The sequence below is a fragment of the Oncorhynchus tshawytscha genome, linkage group LG11, assembly GCF_018296145.1.
Source record: "Oncorhynchus tshawytscha isolate Ot180627B linkage group LG11, Otsh_v2.0, whole genome shotgun sequence".
Taxonomy (NCBI): domain Eukaryota; kingdom Metazoa; phylum Chordata; class Actinopteri; order Salmoniformes; family Salmonidae; genus Oncorhynchus; species Oncorhynchus tshawytscha.
This window is the reverse complement of record NC_056439.1, coordinates 5425202-5451086: the sequence shown is the minus strand read 5'-3', so window position 1 is coordinate 5451086 and position 25885 is coordinate 5425202. Positions and strand designations below refer to the sequence as shown.

Here is a 25885-nt window from a genome sequence, read left to right as displayed (position 1 = left end):
TATGCATGTCAATCTCTCATGGCTCAAAGTAGAGCAGGGATTGACTTCATCACTACTTGTTTTTGTAAGAAGTGTTGACATGTGGAACGCACCGAGCTGTCTGTTTCAACTAATAGCAAACAGCTCGGACACCCATTCATACCCCACAAGACATGCCACCAGGTCTTGTCACAATCCCCAAGTCAAGAACAGACTATGGGAGGAGCACAGTAATCCACTCTGAGGCACATTCATCTGCAGGTTGAACATGGTGAGATTGATACTGCAGTTTGTTTCAGTGATTTTACAGCTAACTGGCTACTTTACATACTGATATTGTATTTGGTATTATTGTGTGCAGCTATGTTTGCTAGCTAGCCAGCCAGCTAATAGAAAGAGCATTGCATTGCATAGCCGACTTGAGCGGCAACAGATTTCCACAACGATTTCCTTCATAATTGGTTAGTCGATACAATCGCCGATGACTTTGTGTTGTACAACGCCTCTCGTCACCACAAACGACTTCAACTATTACAGTCTCAGACTAAAGTATGTAGCGAATGACAAAGAAGCAAAATCATCAGGCTAATAGATCAGGCTAATCATCAGGCTAATAGAACGCAGGCTAAAGGCAGCACTTGTTAGGGGGTTAACCTGATGCGCCATCAGTCTCTGTGAATCACAACTATAGGAGCATCACTAACCAAAAGTCTGTCTGTTCTTTCCATCCCTGTAGACCAAATCTACACCTCGCCCTGGTCTCAGCCAGTCTGTTGTCATGGAGATGTTGTTTTGACTGTCTGTTTCTGGTTGTGGTTAACAGTGTTGTTCCCCAGCCCAGAGTTTCACCTTTTTTATATATATATTTTTTTCTTCTTTGTGATATCCAAATTGGTAGTTACAGTCTTGTCCCATATCTGGCGAAGGTCGAGAGCCGTGCGTCCTCCAAAACACGACCCCACCAAGCCGCACTGCTTCTTGACACAATGCTTGCTTAACCCAGAAGCACCAATGTATTGGAGGAAACACCATACACCTGGCGACCATATCAACGTGCATTGCTCCCAGCCCGCCACAGGAGTCGCTAGAGCGACTAACTAGAGCCCCCCCAAGAGTTGAGGACACTTTCCCATCCACTGACCTCCACCAAGTCACCTCTGGTTGTGGCCTGCTCAGTGATGATGTCCCCTGGTGCCTTGGCTGCATCCGTCTGGGAATCCAAGATGGTCGCCCAGTCTCCTCTATTAGCCTCTAGCCAACCACCTGCAGGAAGAGGTTACAAAATACTTTCCAAACATGGCAGAGAACTCTCCATATTGAGTTATTTTTTTGTCTATTACCTGGTGAAGTTCATACATTGTGTGTTTTTGTATATAAACACAAGTTGTAATGTTTTAATTTTATGAATGAAGAAAAAACAAAAGCCAGGAATATCACCATTACCACTGAAGATGTATTACTGTATGGAGGCTATATGTATTACTATTCCCATTGAAGATGTATTACTGTATGGAGGCTATATGTATTACTATTCCCATTGAAGATCTATTACTGTATGGAGGCTATATGTATTACTATTCCCATTGAAGATCTATTACTGTATGTAGACTATATGCATTTCTCCCTTACCTTGCTCCCCCATCTTTAGACCACTCAGCAGGTCAATGCTCTCTGGTTCGTCTTCTATCGTCTCCTCTTTGACCAGCAGCAGATCAGGCTTCCCATCCTCCATGTCTACTGACTGTAAGAGATACACAGTGAGAGGATGTTGGATCAAGAAATCTGATATGAGCACTCTGCAATGGCGCACCTTCTGATGTATTGCTATGAGTACTATGCAAACATGTTATTTGATACTATGCACACGTTAGTTGACTTGATTGACACTTTAATGGTTTGATAATTTATAGGCATGGTCCCACACTTAATACAACATGTATCAAGACCTGGGCCCGTATCCATGAAGAGTCTCAGAGTAAAAGTGCTAATCGCTATATAGTCTTATTCATTATGATCTAAAAGGCAAAACTGATCTTAGATCAGCACTCCTACTCAGAGAGGCGTTGTGGATACGGACCCTAATACCACAGTAGTTTACATTGGGCTCACCTCATTGAGACTGTGTGTGGTCCTGTGCTGCTCAGCTGGTTCCTCTGTGAGTTCAGGAGGAGGTGTAGTCTGGTTGTCCTCCATGTCCATGGGCCCCTCAGGGTTCCCCAGATTCTCCTCACACCCCTCCTCCTTCACCAGCAGCACCTCTGGACCCTCCTCCTCTTGGAAGAGACAGGTGATACAGATCACACAGACATACACTCAGAGTGTTTACCCATCCTCACTACATTTGAGTCCTATACTGTAGTTACAGAATGATTTAATCGTTGCAAATGCAAATTAATTACTTAAAAATCTGATTTTCTGGGTTTTTGTTTTAGATTCCATCTCTCACAGTTGAAGTGTACCTATGATAAAAATGACAGACCTCTACATGCTTTGTAAGTAGGAAAACCTGCAAAATCAGCAGTGTATCAAATACTTGTTCTCCCCACTGTATATGTATATATAAAAATATAAATTAAACAGATTTTGGTTTATTATTATTTTTCTCAGAAATATCACATTTACTTAATTATTCAGACCTTTTACGCAGTCAAAACACCTATCGCAGCGATTACAGCCTGGAGTCTTCTTGGCGCTACAAGCTTGGCACACCTGTATGTGGGGAGTTTCTCCTATTTTCTCTGCAGATCCTCTCAAGGTCTGTCAGGTTGGATGGGGAGCATCGCTGCACAGCTATTTTCATGTTCGATCGGGTTCAAGTCCGGGCTCTGGCTGGGCCACTCAAGGACATTCAGAGACTTGTCCCAAAGCCACTCCTGCGTTGTCTTGGCTCTGTGCTTAGGACCATTGTCCTGTTGGAAGGTGAACCCCAGTCTGAGGTCCTGAGCCATCTGGAGGTTTTCATCAAGGATCTCTCTCTGTACTTTGCTCCGTTCATCTTTCCCTCGATCCTGACAAGTTTCCCAATCCTTGCCGCTGAACAACATCTTCACAGCATGTTGCCACCACCATGCTTCACCGTAGGGACGGTGCCAAGTTTCCTCCAGACGTGACGCTTGGCATTCAGGCCTGTTCTTGGGGGAACCTTCAATGGTTGGGTTCCATGGCTGAGCAGCCGCACACAAGCCTAAGATCACTATGTGCAATGCCAAGCGTCGGCTGGAGTGGTGTAAAGCTCGTAGCCATTGGACTCTGGAGCAGCGGAGATGGTCTGGGGCAATTTTTCATGGTTCAGGCTAGGCCCCTTAGTTCCAGTGAAGGGAAATCTAAACGCTACAGCATAGACATACTTTGCTTCCAACTTTGTGGCAACAGTTTGGGGAAGGACTTTTCCTGTTTCAGCATGACAATGCCCCAGTGCACAAAGCGAGGTCCATACAGAAATGTTTTGTTGAGATTGGTGTGGAAGAACTTGACTGGCCTGCACAGAGCCCTGACCTCAACCTCATTGAACACCTGTGGAATTACTTGGAATGCCGAATGCAAGCCAGGCCTAATCGCACCAACATCAGTGCAAGACCTCACTAACGCTCGCAGCAATGTTCTAACATCTAGTGGAAAGCCTTCCCAGAATAGCGGAAGATGAATAGCAGCAAAGTGGGGACTAACTCCATATTAATGCCCATGATTGTGGAACGAGATGTTCGACGAGCAGGTGTCCACATACACTGTATGGCCAAAAGTAAGTCTCAACTAAATATCTGCATGATAAACTACACTGTACAAAAATATAAAAGCAACATGTAACGTGTTGGTCCCATTTTTCAAGAGCTGAAATAAAGGATCCCCCATACGCACAAAAAGCTTGTTTCCCAAATATTTTGAGCACACATTTGTTTTCATCCCTGTTAGTGAGCATTTCTCCTTTGCCAAGATAATCCATCCAACTGACAGGTGTGGCATATCGCATAGGTGCACCTTGTGCTGGTGACAATAAAAGGCCACTAAAATGTGCAGTTGTCAGACAACACAATGCCACACGTTTTGTGGGAGCATGCAATTGGTATGTTGACTGCAAGCATGTCCACCAGAGCTGTTGCCAGATAATTGAATGTTAATTTCTCTACCATAAGCCGCCTCCAACGTCGCTTTAGAGAATTTGGCAGTACGTCCAACCGGCATCATAACCGCAGACTACATGTAACCATACCAGCCCAGGACCTCCACATCCGGCTTCTTCACCTTCAGCATCATCTAAGACCAACCAACCAACCAGACAGCTAATGAAACTTTGGGTTTGCACAACTGAAGAATTTCTGCACAAACTGTCTCCGAGAAGCTCATCTGCGTGCTCGTCGTCCTCACCAGGTTCTTGACCTGACTGCATGTTGCGTTTAAATTTTTATTCAGTGTACAATGCTTTTCTCATAAAAAGTATCTTCAGGAACAAAATTAAGTAGTTGAATGGAAGTAATGAAATAGGAATTTCTGAACATCATATAGCCGTGTGAATCGGAAGGTGCCATAGTCATGGACACTGTGTCGCGATCCCTAAGCATGTGTAAAGCGACATTTGTATTTGTCTCTAACCTTTCCCTGTAATCCCAGAAGTCCCTGGTGTTGACCTGCGAGTGTCCTAAATTAAACTCTGCATTCCATGTCAGAGGAGCGTGGCCCTCCACTTTCACCTTATCGACAACCAGGCCCTCTCCTTTCTTATCTAGGCACCCTTCAGAATATACACTAGTACTGTACCGGTTCCAGTCCCCTCTCATTGGATTAATCTGTGTATCTAAACCCACAGGCAGGTCACCATGTATCATCTCGGTCTTTGTAGCACATCAACAGGACGGATCATTTACAATCAGTAACGAGTCACCTAAATCCCAATGGGACAGAACCGCGCTCGGGCTACTGTAAAGTAAATACTCTGAGAAGGGAAGATAGCCCAGTTGCCTCAGCCCCGTTATAGTCTCTGTCTTGAGGACGGCGTTCAGCGTTCCACTGACCTCTGTGATGCTGTGTCGAGTTCTGGGCAGTGCTGGGGTGGTGACGGGGTCTTCTGTGGATACAGGGGGCACTCCAGTCTGGATATCTCTGCAGTACCTTGGGTCCTCCTCTCCTGCAGACTTCTCCTGCTTGACCCCAGGACCTGCAGCCTCTGCATCTGCAGACTGACACAAGAAGAGAGGTTATTATCAGTACATGAGTTGAATTGGATAACAATGTTGTATGGAAGTCTCACAAGTTCCACTATGGCAGATACACAAGGATGTACAAGTAAGCAAGTAAATAGCTGAGGGTAGACTTCCTGAAATAAACAAGCCACATTAGATGTACTGTAATTCATATGTTACACTATGACACTAACCTCTATCACCATAACATGCTGGGATGAGGTTCCACTTCCCTCAACAACCGTGATTGGTTGGTCATCTCTCCATGTATTATGTCCCGCTGGCTTCACAAAACCTCTGTGGCCTCCAGTGAGATGTCCTTCACCTGAGAGTGGTTGGGGGGAAATGGTTAGGTTAGGTACTGTGTTGTCAATGCTCAACACTATATTGTCAAGTAAAGTATTTGACACTGTCTTCAATTGGCAAGGATATAAGGTAACATATCACACAAATATTCATAAATAGATTGTTTTCAATGAGTAAGTAATAGGAAATGTAGTAAGTCAAGAATATGATAGTGTCTTTGTGCAAGACTGCTAAGTAATCAGGGGAATTATTGCATACAATCCAAAAACTGACCAAGACCCAACTCTGGTTAACCATACAATATGTGCTTAACACATGCGCAGAGGGGAACGGGCCTTCAGCAAAATGTACCTCTTGCCATTCCTCTGTATCGGTCGAGGATCTTGACACTACTGGCGAGTGCGCGCTCCCGTGATACCTTCAGTTCCAGTAGCTGTAGTTTCCTTCGCAATCCCCGGTTTTCTTTCTGTCTTTGAGAAATTTCCAAACGAAACACTGCATAGTCGTCGTCTACGAGTTTACAGATCTCTTCCACGGCTGTATTCGCTAGCACCTCCATTATGGAGGCTATTTGAGTGTGAGAAACCATTACGTTACAGTTAGCCATTCTTAGCGGCTAGCTAGTTAGCATTACCTAGATAACATCTATCAACCAAGTCTTGTCTCCAACGCGAGTTAGCGTTACCTAGATAACATCCACCAACTAAGTCTTGTCTCCAACGCGAATTAAACACTACATGGAGGAAGTATGTGATATTTTAAGTTCCAGGGTTTTAATTTACGTCTAAATAAAACGCAAACGTTGTAACTGTTATTGGTCACGGTTCACTTCCGTTTACTACTTTGTGAATTTCCGGCAGACGAGACGATGTGTTGCCCATTGCTGCCTTTCACAGGTCGGAATGCGGATTGCACATTTTGGTCACAAAAAAACAGTGAAATAGTAATGGACCAACCCCGGGACCTATATACTATCCCCCAAAACCACCACCCCATCCCACTACTTTGGCCCTGAACGATCCTACACCAGGCCTGGGAGGGTTGAACCCCTTCTCTCAAAACTCCCCATAGATCTACAGCACTAAAATCTCTCACACACAAATATTTATCTGCTGCTGCGACTATCACATCTATCTAATGTGATTTCTGCTCCATCGGTGCAGTTGAACACCATGGCCATAAACGCAAGAAATCCAACCTTATTAAAACTCATCCTCTCTGGATCTCTCTCTTCAGGCGTACTCACTTGAGGGGCTCCCAATCGAATCCCTCACCCGTGGGCTATTGAAGCGTCATGGGTTCTAGGTGCGCAACAATGCCGCCAGCAGCCTCTCTTAAAGCCTAGATAGGTGACTGCGCCAACTTGTCAGAACGCTCTCGGAAGCGCCGCCAAACCTGATTGGCGGAAAAGTGACCTGATTACAAACCTTTTAAAAGAGAGAAACAGACAACTTGTATATCTCCCTGTTGTGGACACTCCTATGTCTAAGGCTACTCAGGAAGGAAAAGCTTGTAACATAGTTTGGACTTAAATGGCCTTTCCTTGGTATGAACGGTCTGGTGTTCCTTCAAATTGTTTGCATTGGCGAACCGGTTCCCACACGTAGGGCAAGAGTAAGACTTGTCGCCATCCGTCCTAACACTCGCCCTCCCACGTTGTGACCGAATGACACTAGAGGAGGTAGAAGCAGGAGCCACCAGCCTCAGGTGGTTAGTCTTTGAGCTCCCTCCTTGACCTCTAGCCGTTGTTGGGATTGTGTGCTGTGTTATAGGCTAGGCACCTCCTGTGGTGAAAGCCCATCCTGACCCATCTGTATTGGTGGGGTAACCATGAGGTAACTGAGGAAGGCTAGACCCAGGTCCAGGCCTTCTATGAACCCAGTCACCAGGCATTAGACAAGACCCTGAGGGAGAAGACAGACTTCCTGTTAGACTCCCACCAGGGGGGTCTCCCTCTACTCTCTGTGAAGGCTGAAGCCCAGTGTGACCTGCTCTGTTCATCATGGATACGGTGGTGTTTGTATCATAGGAATAGGAGGGTCTATCTCTATCAGCTCCAGGCCCTGCTTCATCCCTGCACTGAGACTGTGAAGAGAAGGGTCTGGGCTGCAGACTGGATCACTGCCATTGGAGTTTATTATTTAAAAAAATCCATGTTCGTTGATTCAAGAATTAAGTATAATGTTTTGGTTTGACTGAGATAAGAGAAACTCAGTCCCTTGCAACAACAATAACCAAGTCAGTCAACACAGACTCAATTTTATATTTAATTTTAATAAAATGGTCAAACACTCACATAGTGAAGTACTGAACTTTTATTGCACAAAATGATACATGACAAGTAGAATAACTTTGGTAACACTTGACCTTTTCTGTACATCTGACACCCTTGCTTTTATAAATTATTTTAGAATACTTTGGAAAAGGTTCATTACATTACAAACAGCTTCACTGTTTTATATCAAGTAAACATGAATCAAGGCACTATCCTCACTATAAAACACCAGCATCAACCTAAAGGGACTAAGTTGGTCACTCTTCATCAGTGAAGCATGTTTACAGACACCATCACACCAACCATCACCATATCATCTACTCTGCCTCATCATACTTATTCTTTTGTCAGTTTCCTTTACATCCAAAACCAACAGAATTAACTACAAACTAGTACTACATTACATGTCACTATACTCTATGCATGGGCCGTGTGCATTTTCTGCTGGTGTATCCTGAGGTAGCTCCTCTCTGAGAACCTCTTCCCACAGTGTGTACAGGCGAATGGCCTCTCTCCCGTGTGCATCTTCAGGTGCATCTTCAGCTGGTGCTTGTGGGAGAACCTCTTCTCACACTGGGGGCAGTTGTAGGGTTTCTCTCCGGTGTGGACCCTCTGGTGCCTCTTCAGCTTGGACGAGTGTGAGAAACTGGCCCGGCACAGGTGGCAGCCGAATAGTTTCTCCTCCGTGTGTATCCTCTGGTGGATCTCCACCTGTTTGGGGAAACTGAAGGCTTTCCCACAGAATGAACACAGGAAGTGCTTCTCTTTGCCACCGGAGCTACTGACAGCGTTACTACTACTGTCATTTGTCAATGGGCTTGTGTAGCCATTTAGTGTTGAGACACTGGCATTGTCTGATGTCTGGTTTAACATTAGGAGAGTGTGAGGAGGATGAAGGCCAGGGAGTGTCTGTGTTGTCGCAGGGTCCATGTTCCAGTTGATAGATCCTATAGAAGGCAGGCTGAAGGAAGCATCTGTTAGGGGGTTAACCTGAGGCGCCATCAGTCTCTCTGAATCACAACTATAGGAGCAGGATGGAGCCTCGCTAGCCGAGACTATGCCTGTTCGTTCCTGCTGCATACGAACCTGGCCTCCCCGTCCCCGCAGACCAAATCTACACCTCGCCCTGGTCTCAGCCATCCTGTTGTCTTGGAGACTAAATTCAGTTGTTGTTTTGTGTTCCACTGTCTGTTTCTGGTTGTGGTTAACATTGTTGTTCCCCAGCCCAGAGTTGAGGATGCTGTCCCATCCACTGACCTCCACTATGTCGCCTCTGTTCCTGACCTGCTCAGTGATGTTGATTCCTGGGCCCTTGTCTGCACCCATCTGGGATTGGGAATCCAAGATGGCCACCCAGTCTCCACTGTTAGCCTCCAGCCAACAACCTGCAGGAAGACTTTAGACTTTAAAAACATGACAGAAAACTCTACATATGGAGTTTTTTTGTCCATTACCTGGTGAAGTTTTTGTATGTAAACATAAGTTGCTGTAGGCTATATGTATTGATCCCTTACCTTGCTCCCCCATCTTTAGTCCACTCAGCAGATCAATGCTCTCAGGTCCATCTTCTATTGTCTCCTCTTTGACTAGCAGCAGATCAGGCTTCCCATCCTCCATGTCTACTGACTGTAAGAGACACAGAGTGAGAGGATGTTGGATCTGATATGAGCACCCTTCTATGGAGAATCTTCTGATTGGGCAATGAGAGATTGCTATGACTACTATACACTATTTAATGGTGTGATAATTGAAAGGCATGGTCCCACACTTGTGACAAAATTCATCAAGGCCTGGGCCCGTATCCACAAAGAGTAGAAGTGCTGATAGAGGATCAGGTCCCCACCCGTCTACATGGTCTCATTATTATATAAATCTTAGATCAACACTCCTACTTAGGAGAGACTTTGTGGATAGGGGCTCTGACCGAATACCATTCAACCAATAGTTTACAGTGGGCTCACCTCAGTGAGACTGTGTGTAGTCCTGTGCTGCTCAGATGGTCCCTCTGTAGGTTCAGGAGGTGTAGTCTGGTTGTCCTCCATGACCATGGTCCCCTTACGGTTCCTCAGACCCTCCTCCTCCTTCACCAGCAGCACCTCCAGACCCTCCTTCTCCTTGAAAAGAGAGATGTTACAGATTCCACAGACATATACTCCCTCAGGTATGTACACACAGATAAACACACTTTCAAAGTCTTCAAACGAAGTGAGTCTTTACCCATCCCCACTCCGTTTGAGTCCTATACTGTAGTTACAGAATGACTTCATTGTTGTTAAACTCATCATGGCGGACATAAAACTGTTGTGGGTAAAAGATGTGTCAGCTATGAAAAATCAAGTCATCAGACAAACCTGACTAAATTAGTTTGACGTAAACTATAATGACGTGTACAGTAGGTGTTTGTTAGTGTGTGGGTTTGTGTACGTATATATAGTAAGTGTATAATGGTTATAACGTGCTTTAAGGTGTATGCAGAATAGGGTGAAATCAGATGCTGTATACTAAAGAGAGTCTCAATGAAAGTCTTAGAATGAAAAGTCAAAGTCTTAGAATGAAAAGTAAAATGGTGGTGTTTATTGAACATAAACAAGTTTTAAATACTCCATATGAAAACCACACATCCATGTCTCAACTAAAAATCAGCATAAACTTGAAGAACTGCAATAATATTCTCGGGAAAAATGTCTTGGGGGGGGGGGAACAAATTAAGTCGTTTAATTGAAGTAATGAAATAGGAATTTGTGAACATCATATATCCTACACAGTACAAACACAATATGTAACAGACTTTAGGCTTATATATGCCTTATATATCACACGTCTGGATGGAATTTTTTTACCCAGAAATATTCAACACAGAAATCTGTTACTCTCATTATTCCAAATTCATCTGTGGATATTTTCTACTGACAATAATGAAAATGAATCTTTGTCTTTAATGCAGGGTTTGTCTAAACGTCAGAAGCGATCGAGTGGAATGTTTACTTCCTATGTTATAGAGTGGAATGTTTTTTCTGCAGGTGTATCCTGAGGTAGCTCCTTTCTGAGAACCTCTTCCTGCAGTGTGTACAGGTGAACGGCCTCTCTCCCGTGTGGACCTTCATGTGCATCTTCAGGTTGCCAGACTGGGCGAAACGCATGTGACACTGTGGGCAGCTGTAGGGTTTCTCACCTGTGTGGACCCTCTGGTGCCTCTTCAGGTTGCCAGCCTCAGCGAATCGCATGTGACACTGGGAGCAGCTGAATGGTTTCTCCCCTGTGTGGACCCTCTGGTGGATCTCCACCTTCTGGATGCAGCTGAAGCCTTTGTTACAGAACATGCAGAGGAACCGTTTCACTTTACTACCGCCTGACTTTGGTCCCCCTCCCTGAACCTTTGCCCTTTGGTCGTTTGAGTTCAATACCTGATTGGTAGGCCCAATCGACGTGTTCACTGGTTTGTGTAAAGGGGAGTGGGTCATGACATCTGCATTAGTCTCTAAGCTTTCCCTGTAATCTAAGAAATCTCCCCCTTGTGAGTGTCCTTCTCCTAAGTGAGTTTCATTCCATATCAGAGGAGCATTGCCCTCCAATTTCACAGTCACCTCATCTACGACAATAACCTCTTTCTTATCTAGGCACCCTTCAGCGTATAGACTACTACTGTACTGGTTCCAGTCCCCTCCAGACAGATCAGTTTGTGTCTCTAAATCCAATGGAATGTTGCCAGGGTCCATCTCTGTAGTGTAAGAACAAGACGGATAATTGACCGTCTCTAACACGTCACCTGAGTCCCGATGGGAATGAACCGTCCTCGGGCTACCATAAAGATAATACTCTGAGCCGGGAGCAGGAGGACAGCCCAGTCTCTCTGGGTCTGACCTATGGTCAGATCCTGTGTGCAAGAGCCTTTGTGTTACAGTTAAAGTCTCTGACTTGAGGACAGCGTTCGACATTCCACTGACCTCCGTGATGCTGCGTCGGGTCCTGTGCTGGGGCGCCGTGGCGTTGACGAGGTCTGCTGTGGCTACAGGGAGTGCCACTCCAGCCGCTGCTCCAGTCTGGATGTTTCTGCTGTGTTGTGGGTAGTCTCCTTCAGTCCTCTCCTGCTTGACCAGAGACGATCCTCCAGGACCTGCCGCCTCTGCATCTGCAGACTGACAAGAAGACACTAGGTTATTATCGGTACATTAGTTTAATTGGATAACAATCAGGGAATATAATAACAATGTCACAAGCTCTCATATGGCAGATAATTAAGAATGACCATGTAAGGAAATTAATGGCTAAGGGGAGCCTTTCTGAAATAAATGAGCCACATTCTACATACTTTTATTTTGAATGTTACACTGTGACACTAACCTCTATCACAATAACATGCTGGGTTGAGGTTCCACTCCCCTCATCTACAGCTATGGGTTGGTCATCTCTCCACGCATTGTGTCCCGCTGGCTTCACAAAGCTCCTGTGGCCTCCAGTGAAATGTCCTTCACCTGAGAGAGTGATTGGGGAAAAAGTGGTGGTTAAGTAAGTTACGGTCAATGCTATATTGTACACTATTGACACTGTCTACAATTGGGAAGATGTAAGGTAACACTTATTCAATTCTAGATATACCATTTATTGATCAATGTCTTGTATTCACATTGTTTTCATTGAGTAGATAATAGGAAATTCAGTTAATAAAGAATCTGGTTAGAATATGATAGTGTCTTTGCACAAGTGCTTGCAATCCTAAAATTGACCAAGACCCAATTCTGGTTAACACATCTGAAGACATGTGCAGAAGGTAACGGAGCGACAGGCACTGAGCTATTAAATTAACCGCGACAGTTCGTGCAGCCTCAGCCTTCTGCAAAATGTACCTCTTGCCATTCCTCTGTATCGTTCGAGGATCTTGACACTACTGGGACGACTGGCGGGGACGCGCTCTCGTATTGTCCTCTCTGCGCGCTCCCGTGCCACCTTCAAGTCCATTAGTTGTAGTTTCCTCCGCAACCCCCTATTTTCTTTCTGGCTTTGAGAAATTTCCAAACGAAACACTGCATAGTCGTTGTCGACGACTTTACATATCTCTGCCACGGCTGCATTCGCTAGCACCTCCATAATGGAGGCTATTTGTGTGTGGAAAACCATACAGTTAGCCATTGTTAGCAATTAGCTAGCGTTACGTAGCTCTATCAACCAAGTCCTTTCTCCAACGTGAATTAAAGACCACCTGCGGTAAGTATGTGATGCTGTACAGTTAAATTCGTCATATTTTGAGTTCCATGGTGTTAATAAACGTCTAAATTACAACAATAAAACCGCTAACGTTGAAATTGAAAAAATGCACGATTACTGTTCACTTCCGTTTTCTACTTCTTCTTTGGTATCATGGTGTACGTACATTTTGTTCGTGCATGCCGCCACCTACTGTGTGATCGGCCACGTTACATTTACAAAAAGAAAAAACGGGCATAAGGGAGAAAAAAACACCAACTAACCCAACACCTATAGAACACGATTTCATAACACAAATAAAAATCACCACCAAATTCCACTACTTTAACTGTTTGGGTTGATGGGGCTTTTTCGTTCAGCAGACCTTGTAACTCTTCAATATCTCTATATAACAATATATCTCTCATCATCACTCAATACCTAGGTTTACCTCCACTGTATTTACATCCTACCATACCTTTGTCTGTACATTATACCTTGAAGCTATTTCATCGCCCCCAGAAACCTCCTTTTACTCTCTGTTCCCAGACGTTCTAGACGACCAATTCTCATTGCTTTTAGCCGTACCCTTATCCTTACTCCTCCTCTTTTTCTCTGGTGATGTAGAGGTGAATCCAGGCCCTGCAGTGCCTAGCTCCACTCCTATTCCCCAGGTGCTCTCTTTTGATTACTTCTGTAACCATAATAGCCTTGGTTTCATGCATGTTAACATTAGAAGCCTCCTCCCTAAGTTTGTTTTATTCACTGCTTTATCACACTCTGCCAACCCGGGTGTTCTAGCTGTGTCTGAATCCTGGCTTAGGAAGACCACCAAAAATTCAGCCATTTTTATCCCTAACTACAACATTTTTCAGACAAGATAGAACTGCCAAAAGGGGCGGTGTTGCAATCTACGGCAAAGATAGCCTGCAGAGTTCTGTCCTACTATCCAGGTCTGTACCCAAACAATTTGAACTTCTACTTTTAAAAATCCACCTCTCTAAAAACAAGTCTCTCACCGTTGCCGCCTGCTATAGACCACCCTCTGCCCCCAGCTGTGCTCTGGACACCATATGTGAACTGATTGCCCCCCATCTATCTTCAGAGCTCGTGCTGCTAGGCGACCTAAACTGGAACATGCTTAACACCCCAGCCATTCTACAATCTAAACTTGATGCCCTCAATCTCACACAAATTATCAATGAACCTACCAGGTACCTCCCCAAAGCCGTAAACACGGGCACCCTCATAGATATCATCCTAACCAACTTGCCCTCTAAATACACCTCTGCTGTCTTCAACCAAGATCTCAGCGATCACTGCCTCATTGCCTGCATCCGTAATGGGTCAGCGGTCAAACGACCTCCACTCATCACTGTCAAACGCTCCCTGAAACACTTCAGCGAGCAGGCTTTTCTAATCGACCTGGCCGGGGTATCCTGGAAGGATATTGATTTCATCCCGTCAGTAGAGGATGCCTGGTAATTTTTTTGAAATGCCTTCCTAACCATCTTAAATAAGCATGCTCCATTCAATAAATTTAGAACCAGGAACTCGCCCAAGCCTTCCCCATTTCTCCTTCTCCCAAATCCAGTCAGCTGATGTTCTGAAAAAGCTGCAAAATCTGGACCCCTACAAATCAGCCGGGCTAGAAAATCTGGACCCTTTCTTTCTAAAAAATTATCTGCCGAAATTGTTGCCACCCCTATTACTAGCCTGTTCAACCTCCTTTCGTGTCGTCTGAGATTCCCAAAGATTGGAAAGCAGCTGCGGTCATCCCCCTCTTGAAAGGGGGGGACACTCTTGACCCAAACTGCTACAGACCTATATCTATCCTACCCTGCCTTTCTAAGGTCTTCGAAAGCCAAGTCAACAAACAGATTACCGACCATTTTGAATCTCACCATACCCTCTCTGCTATGCAATCTGGTTTCAAAGCAGGTCATGGGTGCACCTCAGCCACGCTCAAAGTCCTAAACAATATCTTAACCACCATCGCTAAGAAACATTACTGTGCAGCCGTATTCATTGATCTGGCCAAGGCTTTCGACTCTGTCAATCACCACATCCTCATCGGCAGACTCAACAGCCTTGGTTTCTCAAATGATTGCCTCGCCTGGTTCACCAACTACTTCTCTGGTAGAGTTCAGTGTGTCAAATCGGAGGGTCTGTTGTCCGGATCTCTGGCAGTCTCTATGGGGGTGCCACAGGGTTCAATTCTTGGACTGACTCTCTTCTCTGTATACATCAATGATGTCGCTCTTGCTGCTGGTGAGTCTCTGATCCATCTCTACGCAGATGACACCATTCTGTATACTTCTGGCCCTTCTTTGGACACTGTTAACAACCCTTCAGGCAAGCTTCAATGCCATACAACTCTCCTTCCGTGGCCTCCAATTGCTCTTAAGTAAAACTAAATGCATGCTCTTCAACCGATCACTGCCTGCACCTGCCCGCCTGTCCAACATCACTACTCTGGACGGCTCTGACTTAGAATACGTGGACAACTACAAATACCTAGGTGTCTGGTTAGACTGTAAACTCTCCTTCCAGACCAACATCAAACATCTCCAATCCAAAGTTAAATCTAGAATTGGCTTCCTATTTCGCAACAAAGCATCCTTCACTCATGCTGCCAAACATACCCTTGTAAAACTGACCATCCTACCAATCCGCGACTTCGGCGATGTCATTTACAAAATAGCCTCCAATACCCTACTCAACAAATTGGATGCAGTCTATCACAGTGCCATCCGTTTTGTCACCAAAGCCCCATATACTACACACCATTGCGACCTGTACGCTCTCGTTGGCTGGCCCTCGCTTCATACTCGTCGCCAAACCTACTGGCTCCAGGTCATCTACAAGACCCTGCAAGGTAAAGTCCCCCCTTATCTCAGCTCGCTGGTCACCATAGCATCACCCACCTGTAGCACACGCTCCAGCAGGTATATCTCTCTGGTCACCCCCAAAACCAATTCTTTCTTTGGCCGCCTCTCCTTCCAGTTCTCTGCTGCCAATGACTGGAACATACTACAAAAATCTCTGAAACTGGAAACACTTATCTCCCTCACTAGCTTTAAGCACCAACTGTCAGAGCAGCTCACAGATTACTGCACCTGTACATAGCCCATCTATAATTTAGACCAAACAACTACCTCTTTCCCTACTGTATTTATTTTATTTTGTTTATTTATTTTATTTTGCTCCTTTGCACCCCATTATTTCCTTTGCACATTCTTCCACTGCAAATCTACCATTCCAGTGTTTTACTTGCTAAATTGTATTTACTTTGCCACCATGGCCTTTTTTTGCCTTTACCTCCCTTATCTCACCTCATTTGCTCACATTGTATGTCGACTTGTTTCTACTGTATTATTGACTGTATGTTTGTTTTACTCCATGTGTAACTCTGTGTTGTTGTATGTGTCGAACTGCTTTGCTTTATCTTGGCCAGGTCGCAATTGTAAATGAGAACTTGTTCTCAACTTGCCTACCTGGTTAAATAAAGGTGAAATAAAATAAAAAAATAAAATTCTCCAGTAAAACCTGGTAAATCCAAGTACTTACCGTAGCAGCTGCCACCACAACATATATTTTCTGTGATTTACATTCTATTTCTGTGGTACAGTTGATAACCATGGCAATGAATGCTAAGAAGCCAATCTTACTGAAGATCATATTCGTATCACTCTATTGGCCAAGGCCCTTGACCCATCATCCTCTGCTCTCCCTGGCAACCTCAACCTGTCTCTTGCACCGGGCACTTCTGATCCCCAGCAACATGGGCACCCCCACAATTTACACAATGTTTTTTTCCACCTATACTACACATTCCTTTGTCCCATTTCCTCCTGCACACTTTTCACATTTTGAAATCTCCCTCCTACAATATTACCATAAGCTTGGCATCTGAAACACCTTAGTGGGTTCGGCACAAAAGCTCTCATGGGATAACTGACATATCCTAACATGACTATCAGGAAAAGACTGCTTCAAAACTCAAAAAGGACAGACCATTTCTAATCAGTTTCACCACGCTCGCCACTGGGTCTGCTTCGAATCCAAAACAGCGGGCGTCACAGACACAGGGAATATTCTATTTTAGTTTCTCAACCTGATAAGAGAATTATGTTCTTCAGGTCTGCAAACCAGAATTTGTAAGATCCTGGTCGAATGAAACAGACGGAGGCCCAGCTAAATAGTCAAAAAGGTTTATTCACGGGAACGTTCTAAAGTCAAGAATACAAATCAATTCATTTTATACTGACTTCTCACGCCCACACATTCACACAGCCATACGCTCACACACACACACAAAAACAGACACACACATGTCCTGCTACGTACACACTGTCTGTCTCACTACCCAGCCGACAGAGATAGTGACCTTGTCCTTGAGACGTACTCCCCGTTCTCTCCCAAATCTCTAGTCAGGTCGGCACCAAGCTCAGACAGTCTGTGTTTAAAATACCATAAAGACATATTGTTTTACCCTAATTCTGACTAGGACTACACATTTATTGATTATGATTTTATACATTCTAATCAATTCCATACAATTATATGTTTCAGGGCAGAATATTCAAATCATTCAATTAACAGACATATCTCACCTATCACAACCTCAACACTTAACAGCAACCCAGTAATCACTCCTTTCAAAGGCAAGCCACAGGTCTTTTCCCTAGGCACATAACGCAAAGAAACACAGACAGAAGAAACACAGAAAATCATCACAAGTCCATTTCGAGGTACCTACACCAATTTATTTTCTACCCAGCCTGAGACTACCTATGAATCAGCCAAAAGGCAGGGATCCACTTTCTCCAAAAATGTCACCACCACTGCACCCAAATCATCCTTTGCTTGGACTTGGAGGTCTTCACCACACCTGCCACCAGAGGTAATTCCTCCTCACTCTCGTTAGGTAAAATTCCTGAGCCATCAGACAGCAGAATACGGTTTGTACTTGGAGCCATTCTTCCTTCTTGCTATCCATGACCAAGTCTTTCCGTTTACCATGCTCATGCCGCGCCTAAATCTGCTGTACTGCTTGCAGTAGACACACTGATGTTCTTTGTCCAATACCCACCTTCTGTTCCTTATCCCAATTTATCTCTGGCCTCTCCATACTCCCAAAACTTGCCACAGTTGTCAGTCAGGTTTCCTCCTCCTCATCCATCTTAACTTCTTCTTCTACTGTGGGTTTTATGGCAGATTACATCCCAAAAAGGTGTATTGCCGCCACCAACAGGACGGGGTTGAAAAAAACAATTTAAATAGTAAATTCATATGTGGTGTCGACAAACTTAATCCACACAACTAAAAATAATACATTTACAATACTCCCAATTCTTCTGTCCTTCAAAGCTCCGTATCTCCCTTCTTAGGCTCTGGGGCCTGAGAGGGTGGTACGGCTCGTGACAATACTCGCTGCAACTCCTCCACTGAGAAGTCTTCCAGTCCCAGGAACCAAAATACAAGTCTGTATCATGTGAGAATGTGAGCATACCGCATACCTAGATGCGCAACTGAGGGACTTAGTAATACATTGAAAAAAACTCTTACCCCAGGACACTTCACAGGATGATAATAAAATAATCAGCTAAAGATTTGTTCCCCTGTGTACATCTCAACCCACAATTTCTCCCTGTTGTGGACACTCATATGTCTGATAAGGTTACTCAGGAAAGAGAAGCTCTTGTAACACAGCTTACACTTGAAGGGCCTCTCCTTGATGTGAATGGTCTGGTGCTTCGTCACATAGTTCACCTGGGAAAAGTGCTTTCCACACATGGGGCAGTCGTACGGCTTGCCTGCGTCCATCCTAACGCTCGCCCTCCCACTTTGTGACCCAATGACACTAGAGGAGGTAGAAAGAGGAGCCAACACCCTAACTAAGGTGGTTAGTCTTTGAGCTCCGTCCTCTAGCCATTGTTTGAATTGTGTGCTGTGTTCACCACTTCTTGTGGTGACACCCATCCTGACCCATCTGTATTGGTGGGGTAACCCTGAGGTAACTGAGGAAGGCTAGACCCAGGTCCAGGCCTTCTATGAACCCAGTCACCAGGCATTAGACAAGACCCTGAGGGAGAAGACAGACTTCCTGATAGACTACCACCAGGGGGATCTCCCACCACGATCTGAAGGCTGAAGCCCAGGGGGACCTGCTCTGTTCGTCATGGATACTGTGGTGTTTGTTTGTTCGTATCATAGGAACGGGAGGGACTATTTCTAGCGAACTCTTACTGTAGGACCTAAGCCTTCAGAGGGACCAAAAATCTTCCAAAAGCCTACATTGTATCTAATGGAGCCGGACCATTCAAGTTATAGCGAAGGAGGAACAATGCATTTTGGTGACATTATGAATGAATCAAACAGCCCTGGCCGCGCTTCGGGCTGCCGCTTACACAAAGACAGAACCAGCACAGACACAAATGTAACACACAGCATAAAATAATGCAACCAGCAAAACAAAAACCACTGTATACACAACCTACTGTAGCCTAACACCACTATCACACCATCACCAAAAAGTGACAACAGTGACACATCAAAGGTGAGGCTTGTGGTGCTGAAAGGACAGCGACCGTAATACATAGCACTCCATGGCTAAAAGAGAGTGCGGTTTTGGTCAAACACAGACACGGCAGATAGACAGCATCAAATAGTGTCAAAGAAATAGCAGGCTATTCACAAAAACGTTCAAATCAATCTATATATCCTCTCTGAAGGCTTAGAAGGCCTTCAAGGTTTGCCACTGGTTCCCAGGATGACCTGCTCTGATCATCATGGATATGGTGGTGTTTGTATCATAGAAACAGGAGGGTCTATCTCTATCAGCTCCGGGACCTGCTCCATCCCTGCACTGAGACTGTGAAGAGAAGGGTCTGTTCTGCAGACTGGATCCCTGACTGGAACCTCTGTCTCTCTGATGACGACCAAGACTGAAGATGTTCAGTCTACCTGTCCACTGGTTGTGTTCTGTGTGGTGGTGATGGAGAGTCTCTGTATCTCGGTCCTGGTTCCGACTCCGGAAGGAACAGCGACGACTCCTGATCCATGGTCCTGATCCGGGGCCATTGTTTGTCACCAGCCGCTTCAGAGATCTTGTCACTGCCTTAAAAACTAATTGTACTGAAGAGCATATAAAGGTTTCTAAGTCTTTGCTGAACATGACATATTATAAAATGTTAAGCCCATCTCTAACAATGTGATTAAAGTACCTAGTAATATGGAGTCATTGGAGTTTATTATAAAAAATGTCCATATGTGTTGATTCAGGAATTAAGTATAATGTTTTGGTTCGACTGAGAGAAGGGAAATTCACTATCTGCAATGATACAAAAATAACCAAGTCAGACAGCACAGAGTCAATTCTATATTTCATTTGAACAAAATGGTCATACATTCACATAACCTGGTGTACAGTACTTTTATTGTACAAAACAATACATAACAAGTAGTAACTTTTCTCAATATGGTAACACTTGACCTTTTAAGTAACTTGACCTTTTAAGTAAATGAAAAACATTTTAGAATAGTTTTTGAAAAGATTCAACATTACACACATCTTCACTACTTTATGTCAAGTAAACATGAATTAAGGCACTATAATTTCCTCATAAAACACCAATGTCAAACAACATGACAGGTTGTCACTTTTCATCAGTGAAGCATTTTTACAGACATCATCACCACCATATCATCTACTCTGCCTTATCATACTCATTCTTTCCTCAGTTCACCTCATCCAGTTCCATACTACAACCCAAACCAGCAGAAATAACTACAAACTAAATAGTACTACAGTGCCTTCAGAAAGTATTCACATACCTTGAATTTTTCCACATTGTTGTGTTACAAAGTGGGATAAATTGGATTTGTAATTTTTTTGTCAATGATCTTACTAAAAATACTATCAAACATCAGTAAAAAAGTAAATAATTAGAAAACACTAACATACTGTTTCTACATCATATAAGTATTCAACCCCCCAATACATGTTAGAATCACTTTTGGCAGCGATTACAGCTGTGAGTTTTTCTGGGTAAGTCTCTAAGAGCTTTCCACACCTGGATTGTTCAACATTTGCCCATTATTCTTAAAACAAAATTCTTCAAGCTCTGTCAAATTGATTGTTGACCATTGCTAGACAACCATTTTCAGGTCTTGCCATAGATTTAAGCAGATTTAAGTCAAAACTGTAACTCGGCCACTCAAGAACATTTATTTTCTTCTTGGTAAGCAGCTCCATTTTAGGTTATTGTCCTAGTGAAAGGTGAATTAATCTCCCAGTGTCTGGTGGAAAGCAGACTGAACCAGGTTTTCCTCTAGGATTTTGCCTGTGCTTAGCTCCATTCTGTTTCTTTTTTTATCCTGAAAAACGTCCCATTCCTTAACAATTCCAAGCATACCCATAACATGATGTAGCCAGCACTATGCTTGAAAATATAGAGAGTGGTACTCAGTAATATGTTTTATTGGATTTGCCCCAAACATAACACTTCGTTTTCAAGACAAAAAGTGAATTGCTTTGTCAATTTTTTGGAAAACAGGATGTATGTTTTGGAATGTTTAGGCTTCTTTCTTTTCACACTGTCAATTAGGTTAGTATTGTGGAGTAACTACAATGTTGTTGATCCATCCTCAGTTCTCACATCACAACCATTAAACTCAAACTATTTTTTAGTCACCATTGTCCTCATGGTGAAATCCCCGAGTGGTTTCCTTCCTCTCCGGAAACTGAGTTAGGAAGGACGCCTGTATCTTTGTAGTGACTGGGTGTATTGATACTTCATTCAAAGTGTAATTCATAACTTCACCATTCTCAGAAGGATATTCAATGTCTGCTTTTTAAAAATTTGTACCCATCTACAAATAGGTGCCCTTCTTTGCGGAGCATTGGAAAACCTCCCTGGTCTTTGTGGTTGAATCTGTTTGAAATTCACTGCTCGATTAAAGGACTTTAAAGATAATTGTATGTGTGAGGTACAGAGATGAGGTAGTCATAAAAAAATTATGTTAAACACTATCATTGCACACAGAGTGAGTCCATGAAACTTATTACGAGACTTGTTAAGCACATGTTTACTCCTGACCTTATTTAGGCTTGCCATAACAAAAGGGGTTTCAGCTTTTCATTTTTTATAAATTTGTAAACATTTCTAAAAACATAATTACATTTTGAAATTGTGGGATATTGTGTGTAGGCCAGTGACCAAAAAATCTAAATGCAATCCATTTTAAATTCAAGCTGTAACAACAAAATGTGGAAAAATCAAGGGGTGTGAAAACCTTGTGAAGGCACTGTACATATTACTATACATGCGCTGTGTGCATTTTCTGTTGTGTCCTCAGGAAGCTCCTCTCTGAGAACCCCTTCCTGCAGTGCGTACAGGCGAACGACATCTATCCCGTGTGGACCTTCAGGTGCATCTTCATATTGTGCTGGCGGGAGAACCTCTTCTCACACTGGGGGCAGCTGTACGGTTTCTCCCCTGTGTGGACCCTCAGGTGCCTCTTCAGGTTAGAGGAGTCTGAAAAACTGACCCGGCACAGGTGGCAGCCGAAAGGTTTCCCCCCTGTGTGCATCCTCTGGTGGAGCTCCACCTGTTCGGGGAAACTGAAGACTTTCCCACAGAATGAAGACGGGAAGCGCTTTTCTTTGGTGCTGACACCTTTACTGATTCCGTCTCTATTACCATCATTTGTCAATGGGCTTGTGTAGCCATTTAGTGTTTTGGCATTGTCCGAGGTCTGGTTTAACATTAGGAGAGTGTGAGGAGGATGAAGGCCAGGGAGTGTCTGTGTTGTCGCAGGGTCCATGTTCCAGTTGATAGATCCTATAGAAGGCAGGCTGAAGGCAGCACCTGTTAGGGGGTTAACCTGAGGCGCCGTCAGTCTCTCTGAATCACAACTATAGGAGCAGGCCGGAGCATCACTCGAGGAGTCTGTGTCTGTTCTCTCCCGCTGCATACCGACACCTCCCCGTCCCCGCAGACAAAATCTACGCCTCGCCCTGGTCTCAGCCAGTCTGTTGTCATGGAGATTACGTTCAGTTGTTGTTTTGTGTTCGACTGTCTGTTTCTGGTTGTGGTAAACAGTGTTGTTCCCCAGTCCAGAGTTGAAGATGCTGTCCCATCCACTGACCTCCACTATGTCGCCTCTGGTCCTGGCCTGCTCAGTGATGTTATCCACTGGGCCCTTGGCACCCGTCTGGGTCTGGGAATCCAAGATGGCCGACCAGTCTTCTCTGTTATCCTCCAGCCAACCACCTGCAGGATGCGTTTAGAAAACAGACTTTAAAAACATGGCAAAGAACTTTACATGTAGAGTTTTTTTTAGTTAGTTACCTGGGCCCGGTTTCCCAAGAGCATCTTAAGGCTATGTTCATCGTTAGAACCTTCGTATGAGCATCGTTAATCGGTTTCCCAAAACCATCATTACTAAAGTTGCTCTTGAAAACGCTTGTTGTTTAAAGACTGCCTCAGACCACATGTAGAACATCTAAGTACGTCGTTAGATGCTTTTTTTGCCCATCCGCATCACTTTATACACACAATCAAGATGTCCGCTAAACACAAAATCAAGATGTTTACCGGTCTTTCTGTGACAGCCGACAACTTCAGAACGAATGTGACAGTGACTACAAAACTACAAATACAAAGTTGCTCATTTCTTTGCATAACAAGCAAAGGATATAAAGATGCTTCAAATGAAAACCTAGATGACTGTATTAAAATAAATATAGTAGGCCTATAGGCTACAGAGACCTGTATTTTGAATGTTAATTCAATGGAGCTTTATTTAGCTCTTTGTATGCTACTGTCTGTAATTTTGGCCTCAATATATGTCATGATGTGTAACATGTGCGCAACGATGTTCCAAACCTTGATCTAGTGCATTATTATAGGGTAAGCATTAGAATAAGCCACCTCAATATTTGTAGCCATAGGTGATACTATCTCTAGGAGCTGATCCGTCGTCAGTATCGTGGAATAATTCAAATGTTAAAGGTAAGATTGGAAAGGGAGAACGCTGATCTGAGAGCAGGGCTGCCGTTCTTTCGATCCTATCAGTATCGACACATGCCTCAACAACGCACTTAGCGAACGTTCTCTCTGCTTGGTGTTTTGGGAAACGCATGTTACATTTTAGGACGTTGTAAGAAAGACGCATCTGTAAAAGAACTTGTATGCCTAAGTTCCATCGCTATAGGGAAATCAGGCCCTGGTCATGTTCATACGTTATGATGTGTGTTTTTGTATGTAAACATGTATTAACTTAATTTGATGAAAAAAATGTTTTTTCCAAATTATAATAGCCAGGCGCATCACTATTCCCATTGAAGATATATTACTGTATGGAGGCTATATGTATTTCTCTCTTACCTTGCTCCCCCATCTTTAGTCCACTCAGCAGGTCAATGCTCTCTGGTTCATCTTCTATTGTCTCCTCTTTGACCAGCAGCAGATCAGGCTTCCCATCCTCCATGTCTACTGGCTGTAAGAGATACAGAGGGAGAGGATGTTGGATCAAGAAATCTTATATGAGCACCCTGCTATGAGCATCTTCTGATTGGGCAATGAGGGATTGCTATGAGTACTATACAAACATGCTAGTTGATATGACACTATGCAAACATGTTAGTTGATTTGATACTATACAAATGTACACTGAACAAAAACATAAAAACGCTACATGGAGCAATTTCAAAGATTTTACATTGTTACAGTTCATATAAGGAAATCAGTCAATTGAAATAAATTAATTTGGCCCTAATCTATGGATTTCACATGACTGGAAATACAGATATGCATCTGTTGGTCACAGATACCTTAAAAACAAGTAGGGGCGTGGATCAGAAAGCCAGTCAGTATCTGGTGTGACCACCATTTGCCTCGTCCAGCGCGACACATCTCCTTCACATAGAGTTGATCAGGCTGTTGACTGTGGCCTGTGGAATGTTGTCCCACTCTTCTTCAATGGCTGTGCAAAGTTGTTGGATATTGTCAGGAACTGGAACACTTTCGTACACGACGATCCAGAGCATCACAAACATGCTCTATGGGTGACATGTCTGGTAAGTATGCAGGCCATGGAAGAACTGGGAAAGAACAGGAACTGTGTACAGATTCTTGAGACATGGGGCCGTGCATTATCATGCTGAAACATGAGGTGATGGAGGCGGATGAATGGCACGACAATGGCCCTCAGGATCTCGTCACGGCAACTCTGTGCATTCAAATTGCCATTGATAAAATGCAATTGTGTTCATTGTATGTAGCTTATGCCTGCCCATACCATAACCCCATCGCCATCATGAGGCGCTCCGTTCAGAACGTTGACATCAGCAAACTGCTCGCCCACACGACGCCATCTGCCCAGTACAGTGGAAACCGGGATTCATGCATGAAGAGCAAACTTCTCCAGCGTACCAGTGGCCATCAAAGGTGAACATTTGCCCACTGAAGTTGGTTATGATGCCGAACTGCAGTCAGGTCAAGACCCTGGTGATGACGATGAGCATGCAGATGAGCTTCCCTAAAACAGTTTGACAGTTTTTGCAGAAACACTGATGCAAACCCAGTTTCATCAGTTGTCCAGGTGGCTGGTCTCAGACGATCCTTGGCTGGCATGGTTACACATGGTCTGCGGTTGTGAGGCCAGTTGGACGTAATGCCAAATTTTCTAAAATGGAGGTGGCTGAGAGTAAATGAATGAACATTCAATTCTCTGGCAACAGCTCTAATGGACTATCCTGCAATCACATTTAAGAGTGGCCTTTTGTCCCCAGCACAAGGTGCACCTGTGTAATGAGCATGCTGTTTAATCATTTTCTTGATATGCCACACCTGTTAGGTGGATGGATTATCTTGGCAAAGGAGAAATGCTCACTAACAGGGATGTAAAGAAATGTATGGACAACATTTGAGAGAATTACGTTTTGTTGTGCCTATGGAAC

The 25885-nt window shown here is 44.0% G+C and overlaps 3 protein-coding genes across 4 annotated transcripts in view; all 3 read right to left on the bottom strand.

Moving 5' to 3' along the window:
* LOC112232358 (zinc finger protein 473 homolog) overlaps positions 1 to 7372 on the bottom strand; it is a 282634-nt gene extending 275262 nt beyond the window's left edge. The window contains exons 1-5 of one of the 2 annotated variants that reach the window (XM_042330465.1): positions 6706 to 7372; positions 5348 to 5478; positions 4986 to 5150; positions 2089 to 2250; positions 1609 to 1720 (exon numbers count right to left, since the gene is read on the bottom strand). In XM_042330465.1, the coding sequence (XP_042186399.1) occupies positions 1609 to 1720; positions 2089 to 2250; positions 4986 to 5150; positions 5348 to 5359 (451 nt within the window). In that variant the 5' untranslated portion in view covers positions 5360 to 5478; positions 6706 to 7372. The other variant, XM_042330464.1, reaches the window with a different exon arrangement.
* A 377-nt stretch (positions 7373 to 7749) lies between these two features.
* On the bottom strand, positions 7750 to 13112 carry LOC121847775 (zinc finger protein 473-like). The gene is made up of 6 exons (XM_042330489.1): positions 12579 to 13112; positions 12076 to 12206; positions 11679 to 11870; positions 9696 to 9848; positions 9249 to 9360; positions 7750 to 9119 (listed from the first exon to the last, which is right to left on the bottom strand). Exons 1-6 carry the CDS (start codon positions 12859 to 12861, stop codon positions 8152 to 8154), a joined length of 1839 nt encoding a protein of 612 aa, XP_042186423.1. The 5' UTR covers positions 12862 to 13112; the 3' UTR covers positions 7750 to 8151.
* Positions 13113 to 22120: 9008 nt separating this feature from the next.
* LOC121847806 (oocyte zinc finger protein XlCOF8.4-like) lies at positions 22121 to 24367 on the bottom strand. The gene is made up of 2 exons (XM_042330577.1): positions 24312 to 24367; positions 22121 to 23195 (listed from the first exon to the last, which is right to left on the bottom strand). Exons 1-2 carry the CDS (start codon positions 24322 to 24324, stop codon positions 22330 to 22332), a joined length of 879 nt encoding a protein of 292 aa, XP_042186511.1. The 5' UTR covers positions 24325 to 24367; the 3' UTR covers positions 22121 to 22329.
* Between the last annotated feature and the right edge of the window lie 1518 nt (positions 24368 to 25885).